This window comes from Oncorhynchus masou, chromosome 7 (assembly GCF_036934945.1).
Source record: "Oncorhynchus masou masou isolate Uvic2021 chromosome 7, UVic_Omas_1.1, whole genome shotgun sequence".
Classification (NCBI taxonomy): Eukaryota; Metazoa; Chordata; class Actinopteri; order Salmoniformes; family Salmonidae; genus Oncorhynchus; species Oncorhynchus masou.
Window position 1 is genome coordinate 23040372 of NC_088218.1, and position 20430 is coordinate 23060801.

General features: G+C 47.1%; 2 protein-coding genes across 2 annotated transcripts in view; one reads left to right on the plus strand and one right to left on the minus strand.

Moving 5' to 3' along the window:
• The first annotated feature begins 8830 nt into the window (after positions 1–8830).
• On the plus strand, positions 8831–15845 carry LOC135543525 (desmin-like). The gene is made up of 9 exons (XM_064970862.1): positions 8831–9468; positions 11869–11929; positions 12309–12404; positions 13211–13372; positions 13537–13662; positions 13970–14190; positions 14540–14583; positions 14881–14969; positions 15282–15845. Exons 1-9 carry the CDS (start codon positions 8855–8857, stop codon positions 15321–15323), a joined length of 1455 nt encoding a protein of 484 aa, XP_064826934.1. The 5' UTR covers positions 8831–8854; the 3' UTR covers positions 15324–15845.
• A 61-nt stretch (positions 15846–15906) lies between these two features.
• LOC135543524 (transmembrane protein 198-B-like) overlaps positions 15907–20430 on the minus strand; it is a 21431-nt gene continuing 16907 nt past the window's right edge. Inside the window, exons 3-5 of the mRNA XM_064970861.1 lie at positions 19791–20375; positions 18800–19005; positions 15907–18355 (exon numbers count right to left, since the gene is read on the minus strand). Of these exons, the coding sequence (XP_064826933.1) occupies positions 18191–18355; positions 18800–19005; positions 19791–20375 (956 nt within the window). The 3' untranslated portion in view covers positions 15907–18190. The remainder of the gene's footprint in view (positions 18356–18799; positions 19006–19790; positions 20376–20430) is intronic.

Consider the following 20430-nt stretch of genomic DNA (forward strand, 5'->3'; position numbering starts at 1 on the left):
CAGTCGTGTCAAGTTGGCTGGATGTCCTTTGGGTGCTGGACCATGTACACGGGAAACTGTGGAGCGAGGAAAAACCCAGCAGTGTTGCAGTTCTTGACACAAACCGGTGCGCCTGGCACCTACTACCGTGTTCAAAGGCACTTAACGTGTTGTCTTATCCATTCACCCTCTGAATGGCACACATGCACAGTGCATGTCTCAATCGTCTCAAGGCTTAAAAATCCTTCTTGAATCTATCTCCTCCCCTTTATTTGTAGTTATTGATGTGGATTTAACAAGTGACATCAATAAGGGATCGTAGCTTTCTCCTGGATTCACCTGGTCAGTCTGTCATGGAAAGAGCAGGTGTTCTTACTATTTTGTATACACAGTGTATAACTCTTATACGTATTTGTAGGTTTTATGTGGACCCCAGGAAGTGTAGCTGCTGCGTGTGCAGTAGCTAATGAGGATCCTAGTAAATGAAACTAAACTAAACCACACACCCACATTGTGGTGCAGAATACTGTGTTATAGGCCATCCAGTTTCTGTTTCTTTCAATCACTTTGACACATTTTTCAGATGTACAGTAAGTGGTATACAGTGGTGGAAAAAGTACCCAATTATCATACTTGAGTAAAAGTAAAGATACCTTAATGGTATCCCCGCTCCACCACATAACACGGTGCCTGACCAGTACGACGCCCGCCACGGTAAGCACGGGGAGTTGGCTCAGGTCTCCAACCTGACTCTGCCACACTCCCCGTGTGCCGCGTCCATATGTGATTTGGTTTCATCTACCAACATAAATGGATGTCAAATTGATACATTTGAGGTAAAAGAAAATATAGAAATGTACAGTGTTCAGCAGTTATCAAACTATATACAGTGACTATGAGGTTGAAGTGCAGACAGTCAGCTTTAATTTGAGGGTATTTCCATCCACAAGCTATATATTTTGTGTTCTTTCTTGTTTTGGACTTTCTGGATTATTTGCATATTGGTATTGCATTGTATTAATATTGTATTACTGCACCGTAGGAGCTAGAAACACATAACACAAGCATTTGCTGTAACATCTGCTATTCTGTTTACGCAACCAATAAACTTGGATTTGAATTGATTCGTTACATATATTCACATTTCACATTCACATTTAAGTCATTTAGCAGACGCTCTTATCCAGAGCGACTTACAAATTGGTGAATTCACCTTCTGACATCCAGTGGAACAGCCACTTTACAATAGTGCATCTAAATCATTTAAGGGGGGGGGGGGTGAGAAGGATTACTTTATCCTATCCTAGGTATTCCTTGAAGAGGATCTCATCAGTATCAGATGTTTTATTTCTTTGCTGTGAGGTCAGAATAGTCATCATCATAGTAATACATTTGAGTTTAAATCCAACTTTTGTTTTTGGTTTCTACTTTACAGACATTTTCATTATGTAGTTCACAAAATCTGTAGCAAACAAACCCGTTGACATGTAAACCCGATAGGTTTACCAAACATTTAAGTGATCATCAATTAAGAGCAGTCAGATTCAATATTTTAACAAAAGAGAAGAGAATCATATCAAAAGTACTGTGGCATTGCATTGCATTGTAAAATGCAATTACTTTCAATGAAAATGTATTGCAATGTGAAACATGTATTTCTAGATGAAACATTGATTAAGTCTGGTGAAAAGGTGACTGTATGATTTTGTGTGTTGCACTTAATGTAAAATGTGCTTTTGAGAGAGTTTTGAAACAAGCTGCCTTTTTGATGATCTGTTTTGAGTTTTTTTTACTAAGAGTTGTGAAAATGCACCACATTCCTGTGAAAATTGCACCAAAGCGATATTTTTTTTAAAATGGTATCGTTAGAAAATGACAAGAAAATCATATCAAGTAAAGTGCATTTTGAAAAGCAGATACTTAGACAGAATATTTAGCAAATAGAAAGAGTCATTTGGTGCAAGTGACTGTGAATTTGTTTGTTGTACTCAGTCAATTTCAAAATGTGCTTAGACTTTTGAAACATTAGCCATGATTGAACAAAACTGTAACAGGAAGCATCTCATGCTCCTGATATGGATGCCACTACCTGCCATAGAAAGCATTGAGTTCAAGGTTCAAATGTCACCAGGAAAATACCTTTCATCCTCCTTCCTCTTTTTCGAGCTGCCGTTCTTAGAAATGTGTTTAGCATAATACCATGTAAACAAAGTTCTTGGCAATCAAAGACACAAACATGGGAATTGATGCCTAATACTGGGAACTAATTATGTTTACGCAATACTATTTGGTACAAAAAAAAGTGTTTTCACAATAAGTGAGTCATGGCGTATGAGTAATGCAATCTCAGGGTACAGACTCATCTGCAACTCTGAGGGGGGAAGCAGCGTCTCATTACGGCTGAAGAATCACAATAGGTATCGTTTACGATGGAATATAAATATAGAAATGACAGGTTTACGTCACATGTGGATGATATTAGTATTATTCTGCCTGCAACGCTCCCATTACAATTGCTGGGAGAATAGGACTTGGAACAGTTCACCGTATGCTCACTGTGAAACGAAGCCAGGAGAGTCAGGGAGGATTTGGGACGATTGCGCAATCTGTCACACACACACACACACACACACACACACACACACACGAAACCCATAACTACTGTAGCCTACTCGGTCCTAGGCCTAGTTACATGGTCTATAACCTGAACGAATGTGTGCATCTATGCGAGAAATCAGCATTTAAGGATTGTGTTGGATGCACATGTGCCCATGGAGACAGCAACCTTACCTTGGTCCAGGACCAGCTCTGTCCCTCATGACCAGCTCTGTCCTTCGAATTCTAACCTTAACCCTAAACCTCTTAGAAATAGCTTTTTTTTCCTTGTGGGGTCTAACAAAATGTTCCCAGTTGGTCAAGAATTTTCTCATGGGCACTTCTTGTCCCCACAAGTACAGTTAAACATGTTCACATACGCATGCCCGCAAGCATGTTGGCGGGCACACACACACACAAGCACACACTTCTTCTCCCATCCCTCAGACAGAGAGTTCAGAGACCCCAAATGGAGGATGAGGGATTCAGCACAACAGGGAGCCTGTTTCATTTTGTTGCAGGCTAGGGAAGTAGGTTGAAGGTCAGAGTGGTTCTGTTTGAGCTGCGGGTGTTAGATGACCCCCCTGAAAGGGCCCAGTGCTCCTCGGGGGTTAATGAAATGTACTATGACAGATTGGGGGAAAACATGGAAACTGAACCTCTCTGGGGTTCAACGGGGGTTGGAGAGATCTGTGGTGGTCGGTGCTGTGGGTCCTATATCCTAGGAGTCCCTGTAGAACTTCTCTGGTGGACAACCATATGTGGTCTTTAGGTATCTAAGACCAGACATGCATTTTTTCCCCCTGAAGTGTTCATGAAATGTCTTTAGTTCATTTTTGATCAATGCAATGGGGCGTGTTGAATGATAGAAGAAACATGAATGAAGCCCACATTCACACGTGTTACTTGACTGACATCTACTGGTTGAGATTGACTTGTAACGCATTTATTTAGAGCACTTAAAGTGCTCAACAGTGTTGGGGAGGAGTGAACTAGATGTAGTTCAGCAAGTAATTGAACTGCGTTTTGCAGGAGCTTGGTGGTAGGTGAACTCAATTCAAATGTCGTTTTTTTTTTCTCGCAGTCTAGAGGTGTAGCTAACTACTGGAACTATACACTAGGCAAACAATAGGCAAACATTTCCTTTCTTTTTTTGTTGTTGCTTCAGACCTATCTAATTCTCACCTGAAACATGGTTTTCAAGTTTAATATGCAAAATGATACATTCTGTTAATTTGACATGGTAATTCACACTTCCTGTTGCTGCGTGATTCTTTTCCCGATGTCGCGAACTGGCTCAGACTGAGATCCTACGCCTGCACGACTCCAAAGTGACCCTGCAATTTGCAGTCTATGACATTTCAGATTGACATCTGATAGTTTATCACAAAGTAGTTTGGATGTAGTAACTCATAGGTAGCCCTTTCCTGCAGTCAAATGACCCAGTGGCCTCATGGGCGGAATGTTATTCATATATTCATTATTTCATAAATATTTTCTGGCGAAAAATATGTTGTCTTATCCATTCACCTTCTGAATGGAACACAATACACAATCCACGTCTTCAAGTCGTTTCAAGGCTTAGAAATCCTTCTTTAACCCGTCTCCTCCCCTTTATCTACACTGATTGAAGTGGATTTAACAGGTGACATCAATAAGGGATCATAGCGTTCACCTGGTTACACTGTATGTACAAAACCTTATGAATATTATGCTCTTTCCATGACATAGACTGACCAGGTGATAGCTATGATCCCTTATTGTAGTCACTTGTTAAATCCACTTCAATCAGTGTAGATTGGGGGGGGGGGCAGGTTAAATACAGATTTTTAAGCCTTGAGATAATTAAGACATGGATTGTGTATGTGTCCCATTCAGAGGGTGAATGGGCAAGATAAAATACTTAAGTGCCTTTGAACGGGTGATTGTAGTAGGTCACAGGCGCACCGGTTTGAGAGTGTCAAGAACTGCAACGCTGCTGGGTTTTTCACGTTGAACAGTTTCCCGTGTGTATCAAGAATGGCCCACCACCCAAAGGACATCCAGCCAACTTATGACAACTGTGGGAAGCATTGGAGTCAACATGGGCCAGCATCCCTGTGGAACGCTTTAGACACCTTGTAGAGTCCATGCCCTGACGAATTGAGGCTGTTCTGAGGGCAAAAGTGGGTGCAACTTAACATCAGGAAGGTGTTCCTAATGTTTTGCTCACTCAGTGTACAGCAGACCTACCAGGGACTTGCTCCCCCCTGACGCAGCCGAACTGGAATGTCGCTGCCTGGAAGTGTTTGAGGGCTTTTGTTCCCATTCTGCTGTGTGTTTATTTTAGAGTGTGAGAGAACAGGGATCCTGTCGCCCCGGCAACTTAAAGCTCAGACGCACAATGGTGTCACCTGAAGAGGGAGCGAGAGATATAAGGAATGTGCACACAGGTTAAAGGGACAAAATGGAGGCATAGAACACTTAAACAGGGAAGAGAAGTACACTGAACAAAAATATAAACGCAACACGCAACAATTTAAACAATTTTACTGAGTTACAGTTCATATAAATAAATCAGTCAATTTAAATAAATTCAATAGGTTCTAATCTATAGATTACACATGACTGGGCAGGGGCCCACCCACATGTGTGCCAGGCCCACCCACTGGGTAGATAGGCCCAGCCAATCAGAATGAGTCTTTCCCCACAAAAGGGCTTTATTACAGACAGAAATACTCCTCAGTATTTACACCTTATGGAACAGCGGGAACTGTGAAGAGACACACACACAGGCACAGACACACATACACACGATAAGACACACACTCTACACACGTACACATGGATTTTTGTATTGTAGATATGTGGTAGTAGTGTAGTGGACTGAGGGCACACACTTAATGTGTTGTGGAAAGTGTTATGTAATGTAATGTAATACTTTTTATTGTATATAACTGCCTTAATGTTGCTGGACCCCAGGAAGAATAGCTGCTGCCATGGCAACAGCTAATGGGGATCCTGAATAAATACAAATACAAATAGTATGGTAAACGTGCATCTAACCGCGGTAAAAAAAAAAAGAAGAAAAAAGAATCACGCTACCGTCTGTAATCGATTCAACCATCTCAATAAAAGTAGCATATTTCACATAGTATCAGTCCAAAGGCCTTTAAAAGGGAGAAGGCACAACAACCTACCCCAGAGGCCATCACTGTTGGGCCCAATGAGTGAGTGAGGTGTGCAGTGATGGCTCCTCCCCTACCCAGGCCTGGTGGTGTCAGATATATATATATAGATCTACCAGACTGAACACTGTGATCACAGTGGAAAAGACCCAAGCAGAGCAGTGTCTCTGGGCTTCCTCAACCTTCTTGGTGACGGCCAACTATGTCCTGGCCTTGTCACCAAAATCATGATAATAACTGGAAGGACGATCAGATCGTCTTGATCCAGCAGCCCATGCACTTTCTCTGACCCAGTCCAGGCTTTCTCTGGCCCAGTCCAGGCTTTCTCTGGCCCAGTCCGGGCTTTCTCTGGCTCAGTCCAGGCTTTCTCTGGCCCAGTCCAGACTTTCTCTGGCCCAGTCCAGGCTTTCTCTGGCCCAGTCCAGACTTTCTCTGGCCCAGTCCAGGCTTTCTCTGGCCCAGTCCAGGCTTTCTCTGGCTCAGTCCAGGCTTTCTCTGGCCCAGTCCAGGCTTTCTCTGGCTCAGTCCAGGCTTTCTCTGGCCCAGTCCAGGCTTTCTCTGGCTCAGTCCAGGCTTTCTCTGGCCCAGTCCAGGCTTTCTCTGGCCCAGACCAGACTTTCTCTGGCCCAGTCCATCTCCTTTGTTCTGCTACTTGATGGTTTGAAGTGTCAAACAAGTTCAAAACAAGTTCAATAATCAATACAATGGAAACATCTGAACATTTGGAATGAAAACTAGGCCATCATTCTGTTCTGAGGTCATCTTAACAAAGCACACAGAGATCATAAACATGGTCTTGCCCGGCTCTGCTTCTCATTCATATTAGTCTCCATCTGCTGGTCTTCATGCTTGTCATTTAACACCACCACCATCAGACCTAGCAGCACCCGGCCTTATATAGTGCTGGGCCGCACAGAGTGGAGGACGATAGAGAGAGAGAAAGAGGAATGGAAGAGGAGGAGGAGAGTAGAAAGAAAAGAAGGAAGGACAGAGCACTGGTCTTTGTTTACATACCTTGTCAGAGAGAGTATGAGAAGGATGGAAAGAGAGAGACACAGAGAGAGAGAGGATAAAGAACGAGAGGGAAGAGAGAGAGAGAGACAGAGAAAGAGAAAGAGAGAGAGAGGGGGACAGAGAGGGAGAGGGGGGGTGACAGAGAGAGAGCGAGGGATGGAAGACAAGGGGGAGAGTAGAAAGAAAGGAAGGAGGAAGGGAGGTAGCACTTTGCTCTTTGTTTACATGTCTTGTCAAGGTGACTCTCTCTCTCTGCTGAGTGTTGAGGAAGCCCAGAGACACTGCTCTGCTTGGGTCTTTTCCACTGTGATCACAGTGTTCAGTCTGGTAGATCTATATATATATATCTGACACCACCAGGCCTGGGTAGGGGAGGAGCCATCACTGCACACCTCACTCACTCATTGGGCCCAACAGTGATGGCCTCTGGGGTAGGTTGTTGTGCCTATGTGATACTACTGGTGAATGAGTGAATGACAAATTAATTATAGATATTTAATTTTCGTATATATTAAATCACCAATTGGTGATTTAACAATAATTGACAAATTGACCAATCATTAATTGACAAATAAACAAACACTACAATAATTGACTGTGATAATTCAGTGATAATTCTGTAGTGGTATAGTACCACTCCGCTCTCTAGGTAGAGAATGGCTTATCACACTCAGCCCCTAGGAGCAATGTGAGCCTCAAGGGCCAAACCCAAAGCGTCTTGCATGAGTAGGATAGTAATGTCTTCTGACTTCACCCCTACATACAATTCTCAATAAAAGTCAGTAGAGTCTGGGGTAATCCGAGAGGATGGGGTCCCCTGAGAAGTGCTTTTGTCCCCTCTCATCCCATCATGGCATCCATAGTCCATACGAGGTCCTTAGAAAATTAAAGCCCCCTTCCTTCAGCCAGTGAGAGCTGTGACAGATGTTTATGATGACATCATCATTAATGGCACCCCTTTGTTTAGGCCACGTTTTGCTCAGGAACGATGATGGCTCTCCTGCTCTTTTCTTGGAGGAGAGAGGGCAGGCCAGGCACATACCGCTCTCCTCTTTGGGATGTGTTTCCTTTTTAAGGCAGGTTGGCCTAACCTCCCGCACCGAGAAGAACACTGCCTAACCATGTGTGGGTGATGCAGCATTTAAACCCACATCATTAAATTGTTCTGTCATGAAGTCAGTGAAGCCAGGTCTTCCCTGCGGAAGCACTTCAAATTATGTATGGTGTACTAATATGATGTATTGTGTACTAAATGCTGTCGATGAATGACTATGCTTTTGTATTTAGCAATCCAGTAAACCTTTAATATACTGTTCTGAAGAACATGAGTCATTGGATCCTGTCTGAATCAACCAATCAGCTCCATCAAACTACAACAGACAGAGCAGCAATCCTACAAATTATATTCTACAAACCCATTTAGAAATGAAAGAGCGAAAGAGTGGCATTGATATAATCCTAGCTTTGCTTTGAGTGATGTAGTATAGACCCCTTTCTAACCCAAGGAGTAGGGTTGAGCTGGGGTGTGGACATGAACCTAGGGTTAGGGTCATGGTTGAGGCTAAGGTTAGGGTTGAGCTGGGGTGTGGACATGAACCTAGGGTTAGGGTTATGGTTGAGGCTAAGGTTAGGGTTGAGCTAGGGTGTGGACATGAACCTAGGGTTAGGGTTATGGTTGAGGCTAAGGTTAGGGTTGAGCTGGGGTGTGGACAAGAAGCTGAGCTGAGGTCTAGCTGGCCACTGTGAGCTCAGTCATGCTGCTGTGACGGTCAGGGTGGACACAGCCTCCCAGAACCCTCCTGTCACTCTGGAACACAATCTGAACCTAATACCAGACCCCACACCAGGACCTGTGACAGTCCATTCTGGAGAGGGAGGGAGGGGGGATGAGAGACGGAGAGACAGAGAAGGGAATAATTGGAGTAAAGACGGAAAGAGGGGAGGGTATATAGAGGATTTGAGGGAGGGGCTATGAGGGGGTAGGTACTACAAATAGCCAGAGTGAGTTCTGTGTGTCCCTCAGTCAGCCTCCCTGCTTTAGTCCACTCCAGCAGCCATCCCAGACCCTTCTCCAGCCCAGACCCTTCTCCTGCTCCACCATGAGCTCCTACCGATCCTCTGCTCAGTCGGCCCAGTCTGGCTCCTCCTCCTACCGCCGCACCTTTGGCGCAGGGTACAGCCCTGCCATGTCACATTCCCTCTACAGTAGCCGGGGCTCGGGCGGGGGCCTCGGACTCGGACATGGCGGCTCCGGGCACATTTCCTCCCGGGTCTACGAAGTCACCAAGACCTCCGCCTCACCCTCTTACTCCGGCTACCGCACCTCGTCTCACTTCGGCGGACCTGTGATGTCATCAACCGCACACGGTTCGCGGTCCTACGCGGGGATGGGGGAGACGCTGGACTTCAGCCTGGCCGACGCGCTGAACCAGGAGTTCCTCCACACGCGCACCAACGAGAAGGTCGAGCTGCAGCACCTGAACGACCGCTTCGCCAGCTACATCGAGAAAGTTCGCTTCCTGGAGCAGCAGAACGCTACGTTGGTGGTGGAGATTGAGAGGCTGCGGGGGCGTGAACCCACACGCATCGCCGACCTGTACGAAGAGGAGATGAGTGACCTGCGTCGCCAGGTGGAGGCCTTGACCAATCAGAGGAGCCGTGCCGAGGTGGAGAGGGACAACCTGGGAGAAGATTTGGACAAACTCAAACTCAGGTAGGAAAGAGGGGGAGAAGGGATGAAGAGAGGCGAGAGGAGCAGGATGAGGGGGAGTGGGAAGGGAAGGAGGGGGTAGGAGACTGAGGACGAGCAGGGGGAGAAAGAGAGGAGAAATATGGCAACTAGAAGTTACTGTAAAACTACTGATGTAAATAGAATTTTAGAAATACATTTGATTGATTGAATAATTGTTCAGTTGATGTTGGACTGCAGGGGTGTAGTTTCTGATTGGTGGATGAGTGGATGAAGGAGAGGATCATGGGTAAGATTAGAGAGAGGAGAACTCTAGGAGTGTAGATCCTAGTATAAAGTAAGCGTGACATTTCAGCCACCAAAAGCAGCACTGATATCACGGCTGGTTCATGCATACAGTCCCCTGGGATTTCAGTCAGTGCTTTTCGATTAGCTGTTGGGGTTTTGCTGGTTTGTTTGTTGTGGTTACAGCAAGTATTTTTAAACTTGGTCATATCGCTCAGTACAAGTGGACTGATTTGTGAGGTGCTGTTGAAGACGTTGTGCATTTTGGATTCTTACTGCAAGTAAAATAGGACGTGTTTCTGCTTCAGGTTTTATCAAATGTGTGATAGTCATACTGCCATTTGCATAGCTGCGCGGTCAGCATGCCCCCTCTGCTGTTGAAGTGTAGGCCTGGATGACATATTAAATACGCAGTGCATGTGTGGGGCTGAGCGGCAGCACAGCATTTTCCGTGGCGTTCTCATTCAACCCGTGAAATAGGAGACAAGCGCTAGCGATTAATAAAGACTGGCGAAGAAAGAAAGGGGCACACAAGTGCAGAGTCTTGTCCCTACTCTAGTGGACCAAGTCAACAAGATCTATGAAGGACTAGACCCAGCCTCCTCCTGAAGGACTAGACCCAGCCTCCTCCTGAAGGACTAGACCCAGCCTCCTCCTGAAGGACTAGACCCAGCCTCCTCCTGAAGGACTAGACCCAGCCTCCTCCTGAAGGACTAGACCCAGCCTCCTCCTGAAGGACTAGACCCAGCCTCCTCCTGAAGGACTAGACCCAGCCTCCTCCTGAAGGACTAGACCCAGCCTCCTCCTGAAGGACTAGACCCAGCCTCCTCCTGAAGGACTAGACCCAGCCTCCTCCTGAAGGACTAGACCCAGCCTCCTCCTGAAGGACTAGACCCAGCCTCCTCCTGAAGGACTAGACCCAGCCTCCTCCTGAAGGACTAGACCCAGCCTCAACCTGAAGGACTAGACCCAGCCTCAACCTGAAGGACTAGACCCAGCCTCCTCCTGAAGGACTAGACCCAGCCTCCTCCTGAAGGACTAGACCCAGCCTCCTCCTGAAGGACTAGACCCAGCCTCCTCCTGAAGGACTAGACCCAGCCTCCTCCTGAAGGACTAGACCCAGCCTCCTCCTGAAGGACTAGACCCAGCCTCCTCCTGAAGGACTAGACCCAGCCTCCTCCTGAAGGACTAGACCCAGCCTCCTCCTGAAGGACTAGACCCAGCCTCCTCCTGAAGGACCTAGACCCAGCCTCCTCCTGAAGGACCTAGACCCAGCCTCCTCCTGAAGGACCTAGACCCAGCCTCCTCCTGAAGGACCTAGACCCAGCCTCCTCCTGAAGGACCTAGACCCAGCCTCCTCCTGAAGGACCTAGACCCAGCCTCCTCCTGAAGGACCTAGACCCAGCCTCCTCCTGAAGGACCTAGACCCAGCCTCCTCCTGAAGGACCTAGACCCAGCCTCCTCCTGAAGGACCTAGACCCAGCCTCCTCCTGAAGGACCTAGACCCAGCCTCCTCCTGAAGGACCTAGACCCAGCCTCCTCCTGAAGGACCTAGACCCAGCCTCAAGGACCTAGACCCAGCCTCCTCCTGAAGGACCTAGACCCAGCCTCCTCCTGAAGGACCTAGACCCAGCCTCCTCCTGAAGGACTAGACCCAGCCTCCTCCTGAAGGACTAGACCCAGCCTCCTCCTGAAGGACTAGACCCAGCCTCCTCCTGAAGGACTAGACCCAGCCTCCTCCTTACATTAGGGTATGGTCTAAGCCTCTAGCCCTTACAGAGGCATGTCCTTCCTGGCGCTAGGGTCCGACTCTATAAAAGGCCAGGAATTAAAACATCTGTATTCAGACAGATACAATCCAGATCTCGCCATCTGTCAGTACGGCCTCTTGGCGTCTACAGCTGGAATTCAAAATGGGGCCTGGGTTTGGATTATCACATTTGCACGTTAGATCCACACGGCAGTCTTAAAGTCCATATCAAACTATTTTCGGGTGGCAAATCACTTATTAGACAGGTGACGCGCCTAGTTAAATAAAGGTTGAATAAATAAAAAAATACAAAATGAAAGGTGCGGACACATAAAAGACACAATTGTGATCGGGTCTCACTCCATCTCTTTGTTCGACTGTGTTTCCAGGCTGCAGGAAGAGATCCTTCAGAGGGAGGATGCAGAGAACAACCTGGCTGCTTTCAGAGCTGTGAGTCCAACACTATTAAATCAACACAGGTTATGAATATGATAACATGTTCATGTCTCACTACTAGTATTTTCCTTCCTTTTCATCGAAATGTAGACCGGATCGTCATTTGAACTGCCACCCCGCTGGGCACAGATGTCAGTCGGTTTAACGTTAAGATTGTTTTGACTTCTCAGCTAAAATAAATCACTATATCATTGGATTTAGGTTCAAAGTTGTGTGGGGAAAAAATACGAAATGCCCTTAGTTTTCCACGTTGATCCAAAGTCATCACATTTATTTTGGGGGGTTGAAATGACGTGGGAACAATGTTGATTCAATCAGTTTTTGCCCAGTGAGATCTGTTGAATTCATCTACTTTAACGTCTGTCTGTTCTAGGATGTTGATGCTGCCACTCTGGCCCGTCTAGACTTGGAGAGACGCATCGAGACCCTACAGGAGGAGATTGCCTTCCTCAAGAAGATTCATGAGGAGGTATGTTACTCAGTCTGTGTATTTTAATGTGCTATGTGTTATTACAGTTGGTCTGTCTGTCAGTGCATCTGGTCATTGGTCATTCCATCTGTCTGTCTCTCTGTGGTAGGAATGAACAAAAACACACACACATAAAAACAGACACATCACACACAATCTCTGCAGGCGCAGTTGGCACTGGAGCAGTGGGCTGCTGTACAAGGTCTGTGTAATCTCCTACAACAGACTCATTACTCTCTGAGACAGGAGTGGATACACACAAACCAAATCAAATCAAGGTTTGTGTCACATGCTTCGTAAACAACAGGTGTGGGCTAACAGTGAAATGCTGACTTGCCGACCCTTCCCAGCAACGCAGAGAGAAAGAAAATATTCAAATGATAGAAAAGCCAAACGCGTGATATTAGATACACGATGAGTAAGGATAACTTGGCTGTATACAAGGGGTACCAGTACCGAGTCCATGTGCAGGGGAACAAGGTCATTGAGGTAGATAGGTACATATAACTAGGAGTAGAGTGACAGATCATAAACAGTAGCAGCAGCGTACGTGATGAGTCTAAAGGATCAATGCAGATAGTCTGTGTAGCTATTGGTTAACTATTTAACTAACTATTAGGCAGACACTCACACTGTTTTATAAAAGGTGAAGCAACACTTTGTGGGTGTGTGTGTGCCTCTTAACAGACAATGGAGAAGAGAAATCTGCAGAAACCTTAACCTATCGACCTCCCCCTCCTCTCTACTTCACCTCGCCCCCTCCCTACCTCTCCCCACCTCCACCTCCCTTCCCACCTCACCTGCAGGAGATCCGTGAGATGCAGTCCCAGATGCAGGAGACCCAGGTGCAGATCCAGATGGACATGTCCAAGCCGGACCTGACCGCTGCCCTCAGGGACATCAGGGCCCAATACGAGGGCATCGCAGCCAAGAACATCTCGGAGGCCGAGGAGTGGTACAAGTCTAAGGTGATTGGGGGGGGAGACAGAGAGGGAGAGAGGGGGGGAATTGGGAGATTGATTGATAGAGAGAGATCAATCAAAACCTTTGATTTACAAGAAAATGTCTCTGGCGCTCTTGGGTGGGGCGCACAATTACTGTGATGTCAGACAAAGTGATGTACTTCCTGTAGGTGACAGACCTGAACCAGGCGGTGAACAAGAACAATGAGGCTCTGAAGCAGGCCAAGATGGAGACCATGGAGTTCAGACACCAGCTCCAGTCCTACACCTGTGAGATTGACTCACTTAAAGGCACCGTAAGTCTCTCAGTCTGAATACTATCCTCACGACACCCTTTATTCCTCCTCAAATCCTTCTGTTCTTTCATAGGTCATACCACCACGCTTTCATTCCTCTCCTTCTCATTTTCTTAACTTTGTCCTTGCCTGGTCTGCAAGTTCACTTCCAAGAAACATGACGGCACACTTCTCCACTTCTCCACACATTCTCTTTCCCTAATTTCTCTCCCCCTCCCCTCTTCCACCCTCTCAACTCCTCCACCTCACCCCACCCTCCTCCTACCACTCTCCCATCCTCCCCCTAACCCCCTCTCCCTCCCGGCAGAACGAGTCTCTGATGAGGCAGATGAGAGAGATGGAGGAGCGCCACGGGCGGGAGGCCGGCGGGTTCCAGGACACCATCTCCCGTCTGGAGGCCGAGATCGCCAACATGAAGGATGAGATGGCCAGGCACCTGAGAGAGTACCAGGACCTGCTCAATGTCAAGATGGCCCTGGACGTGGAGATAGCAACCTACAGGAAACTGCTGGAGGGAGAGGAGAGCAGGTATGATGAAAGAGAGGAATGAAAGGAGAGCAGGTTCGATTGGGGGGGGGTGACAGGGAAGCAGGAGGAGGGAGGCAGGACAAAGGAATAGAGGAGGGCGGGAGGGGAGGGCGGAAGGGCGGGAGGGCGGAAGGGCGGGCAGGATAGATAGGAGGGCAGGATAGATAGGAGGGCAGGATAGATAGGAGGGCAGGATAGATAGGAGGGCAGGATAGATAGGAGGGCAGGACAGAATAGAGTGAGGAGAAAGGAGGAGACTGCAGAGGACAGAGGTGATGGATTATCTTGTATGACAACGGTATTTGGTATCACTGCTAAAAACTGACATCCCTCTCCTCTCCCTCTGTAGGATTTCCCTGCCCATACAGAACTATTCCACCATGACCTTCCGTGGTAAGAACACACACACTATGCATTTGTCAAAAACTGCTGCAAAATAGATGAGTTACAGCATCACGCCACAAGAGGGCACAATTGATACAAGTAGCTAAGTCTTTTGCAGTTTACTTCAGCAGAAATCGAAAGTGACAGGATGGAACTTCAAATGATCCTCACTTGACCCCTCACTGCTGATCCATAAATAGAACCATTCATTCATTGATTTTAAGGGGTGACACAAATTTGAAAAAGGTGAACAGAGTTGTTGTAAAGAAGATGAATATTTAATTTTACGGTTGTCTGTCTGGACAGAAACGAGCCCAGAGCATCATCATCGCGTTGCTGAGTCCCACTCAAAGAAAAGTGTCCTTATCAAGACCATCGAGACCCGCGACGGAGAGGTAACACACACCCTGACAGAGACACACCTGTTTGTAGTGTGAACCTAGAGATGGCGCACTAACACACCCACAGACTTGTGTTTGAGAAACTCCTCTCCTCCCGCTAACAATGTAATCCACTGAAGGTTTCCGTTCCACCTGACTCAAGTTCTCACAAGCCATACTGTTCTATCAACACACATTGTAGCTTTACCTTGCACCTGTATCTTTCCTAATAGTATAGCAGGCTTGTTATCTCACTTCTGATACACCAATCTCCAGCTTTCTTTTCCTCAAGATACAGTAAATGTCTCCTTTTGTCTCCCCCTATAGGTGGTCTCTGAGTCAACACAGCACCAGCAGGATATCATGTAACAGACAGCAGAAGAGAAGATGAAGACCGCGGGAAGACAACAAGACGAAATAAAAAGGACTTTAACAACTCACACTGGTGGCCCTTAGCTGTTCTTATTTGAAAGACGTTATGTGTTTTAAAGAAACAAAGGTCGGTCCCTCGAGTTAAATGGTCAAAAAGCTGGTTGACTTCAAGTACGAGCCGACCTGTTTGTAACTTCCTACTACATCTATGTGCACCGTTTGCCTTTATTTATGACTATATATATGATACTGTACGTTCTATCACAAGACTGACGTTAGTATGAGGAGGGTTCTCAATGGACAGAGACAGAGGAGAGGGGTGAGAAGGGAGAGATGTGTCTAGGGAAAAGGAGATGTGGGGGGGTGAAACAGGTGAGAAGGGGAGACTAAATGAAAGATGGAAAGAGGGAATATGGAATGAGAGTGAGGCTGACAATCGCTTATGCTGTTCTGAATGGTGGGCCTATAGGTTGGTTAACAAATAAAACAAACAGTGACACACGGTCACCAGATTCAGTCTGCCAGTCTCTGTACCGGTCTATCATGGTGTGTGTGTGTGTGTTGAATTAACAGCCAAAGACATTGTAGAATCACTTTTTATCATATATAGGCCCATAAAAACACATGCTTTAATAATAATTATACTTTTAATAAGAAGCCTGGAATATCACCAGCCTACATTTATGAGGCTGCACTCCTGAAGTCAAAAGATGTCAAATTACCTGCTAAATAAATATACATACAGTACTTCAGAAAGGACACATTATTTCATATAAATAAAATCAAGTATCCTACAATAAACCCATGAGGAAAAACTAAAAATCAAATTAAGCAAGAAATACAAGGAAAAAAGTACTGTAACAGCGTTTATGTACAAGACAGAAGGTCAGAAGAATGAACACCGGAGGGAGACAGTGAGGAGTTACTCATCTCTACTGTTTGTGCTGCACCGCCATCTCTGTCATAGCCTGGTCCCAGATCTGCTTGTCCTTGTCACTCATTGTCATGCTAAAGCATGTTTGACAAGACATTGAGTGGCAAGGAGTTGACATGATGGCTTAAACAAGACTGGCACTCAGGCTAATTTGCTAACACTTCCTATGAATGCGCTCTTCATAATGTACAATAAGCGCATAAGTGCTCATGAATATCAATTTAATCTATGCATTATAGTGCATTATACATATCTCATAAGGCATTATACATGTGCTTATAATGCATTATTAAGAAGCCATTCATGGGAAGTGTTACGAACTATGCACGTGGTTGTTAGATGTGGGGCGATCAGGCTAGAGGGGGATAGGAACCATTGTCTGGTGAGGTGAGGAGGACAAATGCCATGGGAGACAGATAAGAGAGGGGGACAGGAACAGGAAGGAACCACTGAGTCATGCAGCCAGGTAGGTTTCCCCTGGAAGATTCTGTGAAAGGAACTTCGATTCTTATACCATGTCCTGACCCCACAGCCCAATGGGGACAATCCTAATAATAACAACATCAAGCCTGTATTATATTATCACAGTCTGAGTCATAGACAATAACAAACCATAGACGACCTGTAATTTTCTGATACACTACAGACAGAATGTTTTGACCCATATTCAAAACACCAATGCACATTATGTCGGGGTTCTTTGTTAGTCTATCCTCTGTGACCTGAATGGTCCTCTCTGTAGAGTGGATGGGGAGTGGTCAATACTCTCGTTGTATTGGTCGATCGTTTATTCTGACCCCTTTCTGTTTGAACTCTTTATTGACCCCTTACTGACCCCGTGCTGACTTCATGTAGTGTTCCTTTTGGTAGAGCCCCGGGCAGGTTAGACCAATCGCCATCCACTGTTTCCTTGCTTGCTCCCTGATTGGTTCACTGTTGCTCCTCTGCTAGACATAGACCTACCCTCATTCCTATTGCAACAACTTTGTTGTCTGTCACTATAATAATATAGCACGTTATCATATAGTCTCTCACATGTCTCATTCAGTGACCACTGCCGATAACCCCTATCCCACCGCTGAATGGTACAGTCCAGGTAAGGGCAATCACAAGGCACCCATAAATCCACCGGATCTCCCAACTTCCGTTAAAGAAGGGGGAGTTCAAACTGCTTTCCAAAGACGGATATCGTCCAGCACCAAGAATGCATAATGCTTCCTCTTAAAAGACACATATTCTTCTCCTTCCCAGGAGGTGATCTGTTGTTGGGCTGGTTTGGCACAGAGCAGGGGTGTTTATGACTAGTCAGTTCTCATCAGAAGGTCCCAACTCCATAGAAGGATGGAACCGTACAAATGCAGTACAAAGGAACTGCCTGTTGATGACATGGAACGATTTGAGAAATTAAGACTGCCGAGTAGTAGACGCACTTTAAAATCTTTTCAAAATCCTGAAGAGAGAGGATTGTAATCCGGTGTCCATGGTAAAACGATGCCTCGTTCGAAACCTGAGCCATGCTTCTTTAAACTGTGTCCTGGTGGAGAGAGAGAAGCCTCGCGTAACGGATATCTATCCATCCAGTTGGAGGCCTTGTGTTTCTCTCTCTGTTCACCAGGTCCAGTTCCACTGCGGTGTTTGTGGATGTGTGTACGGTATTTTCATGCATGTGGCTGGTGTGTGTGTGAAACAGAAAAAGGAGTTCAGGCCTTTACTATTCACATACTCTGATTGGCTCCAGCATTGTGGTGGGGGAGTGGTCAGTCAGACCTAAACTGCAATACAGGCCTACGGGGGTGTGGTTGGAACAAAACTGCAGCACAGGTGGGTTGTGGGTGTGGTCACACCTTTTGGGGGGTGTGATGTGGCTGCCAGATTCATACTGGTGTACAGGTTTCTGGGGGTGTGGTCAGACCAGTGGTTCAGGGAGTGTTCAGACTCGTAGTAAGGGGCCTGCAGCCGCAGTAAGGGGCGTGGTGGAGCCGCAGTCATAGTCCACATCCACATTGGTGTGAGCCCCTCCTCCCCCCATCAGTCTGCCCCCTCCAGGATATGGCCTAGCCTCCACTTGTCTGTCCCGGAAACTCTGAATGTAACTCTGTAGAGAGAGAGAGAGAGAGAGCAAGACAGAGAGAGACAGAGAGAGAGAGAGACACACACACAGAGAGAGAGAGAGACACACAGAGAGAGAGAGAGAGACAGAGAGAGACACAGAGAGAGAAAGACAGATAGAGACACAGAGAGAGAAAGACAGAGAGAGACACAGAGAGAGAAAGACAGAGAGAGACACAGAGAGAGAGAGACATAGAGAGACAGAGAGAGAGCGACAGAGAGAGACACAGAGAGAGAGACACAGAGAGAGAGAGACAGAGAGACAGAGAGAGAGATTAATATTGCATGTTAGATCAGTGATGAGAGATAAAGGGAGAGAGAGAGGGAGAGAGGAAAAGAGACAAAAAATGTGATGAATGCTGATAAGACACTGAGCAAGAAGAGATGAGGAGAATGGACAGAGAGAGAGAGAGCACACTTGTACACTCACAGGCGATAGGACGTCCCCGTCAAAGCGTCGTATAGGGTTGGGTTTCCTGCGATAGGCGGGCTCGGGGTGCAGGGGTTTGGGAGGGTGAGAGCTGTGGGTGGAGTCTCTCTGTTGCTTATTCTTCCTCTTCCTGCTGCGGTCCCTCCGCTCCTCCTTCTGACGGATGCGCATCAGCTGGACCCGCCGCTGCTGTCGACTGATTATCACTGAGACGGACGGAAGACGGGGTTCAGACATTACACACACACACTGTACACACAGTCAAAGAACACACCTACACACGCAATGACACTGTGCAGCTAGCCAGCAGATGTTTTCAAACACGCACAAGAACGACCCAACGCGCCCTTTGACAGTTGCCCTGCTCCACATGATTGTGTTCGGATTGTGTTCATCTTTTTATTTCGACTAGACAAGCAGAGCCAGGCACCATCTGGCAGCCAGGGAGTTCACCAAGCAATAATCTGCTTCACTCTCTCTCTCTCTCTCTCTCTCTCTCTCTCTCTCTCTCTATTCCCCTTAAGCTACCTGCTCTTTGTCTCTCCCCCTCCCTCTCTTTGTTACTCACTCTTATTCTCCTCTTTGCTTACATTCGGGCGGCAGGTAGCCTAGTGGTTAGAGCGTTGGACCAGTAACCGGAAAGTTGCTGGTTTGAACCCCCGAGCTGACAAGGTCAAAATCTGGCATTCTGCCCCTGAGCAAGGCACTAAACCCACTGTTCCCCGGGCGCCAAAGACGTGGATGTGGATTAAAGCAGCCCCCCCGCACCTCTCTGATTCAGAGGGGTTGGGTGAAATGCGGAAGACACATTTCAGTTGAATACATTCAGTTGGACAACTGACTAGGTTGTCCCCCTTTCCTTTCAAGCACCTCTCTCTCTCTCTCTCTCTCTCTCTCTCATAAATAGCTCTGTCACTCTCAAAAGAAAAAGTCCACAACCTTTAGCATTGACGTCAGTGTAACCTCTCCAGCACCCCGATCTCAGACTCACCCTTGGTGTGGGAGTATCCCTCTGCTGTCACCTTCCACTGTATTAGCACCCCCAGGAGCGTCAGAACAGGCCACACCCCCAGCACCACCCAGGTGATCCAGCAGACGGGTCTCCCCCTGGGCGCCGCTTTCACCCTCTCGTACAGGTACAGCACCAGGGCAAACAGCTCCACAAAGTAGTCCAGCGCCACGGTGATCACCGCCGCCCCGAACACGGCCGTGGACACGGTGGTGAAGAAGCGCTGCCATTGGAGGGTGAGAACGGCGAACAGCATGCCCAGGCCGAGCAGCACCCCCAGGGGGACCCAGACCGACCTCGGGGGGCTGTTGGACAGCTCCTCCATGCCCACCAGGGTAGCCACAGCCACCAAGAGGCCCAGGAGGAGACCCACCATGAAGAGACCCACGGAGCGAACCAGCATGGTGACCAGGCCGCAGAGGGTGCCGATGCCCAGGCCGATGCCCACAGAGGCCTCAACACTGAGCTGGGTGTCCAGGACTCGCTCCTTATAACACAACAGGAAGATGACGATGGAGCCGAACATCAGGCCCGTCAGGAACATCACCGCCTTGAAACAACGGTAGCCTGAGGAGAGAGAGACAGGGAGTCTTGTCTTGAGCACAGAGATCCACCATATTGT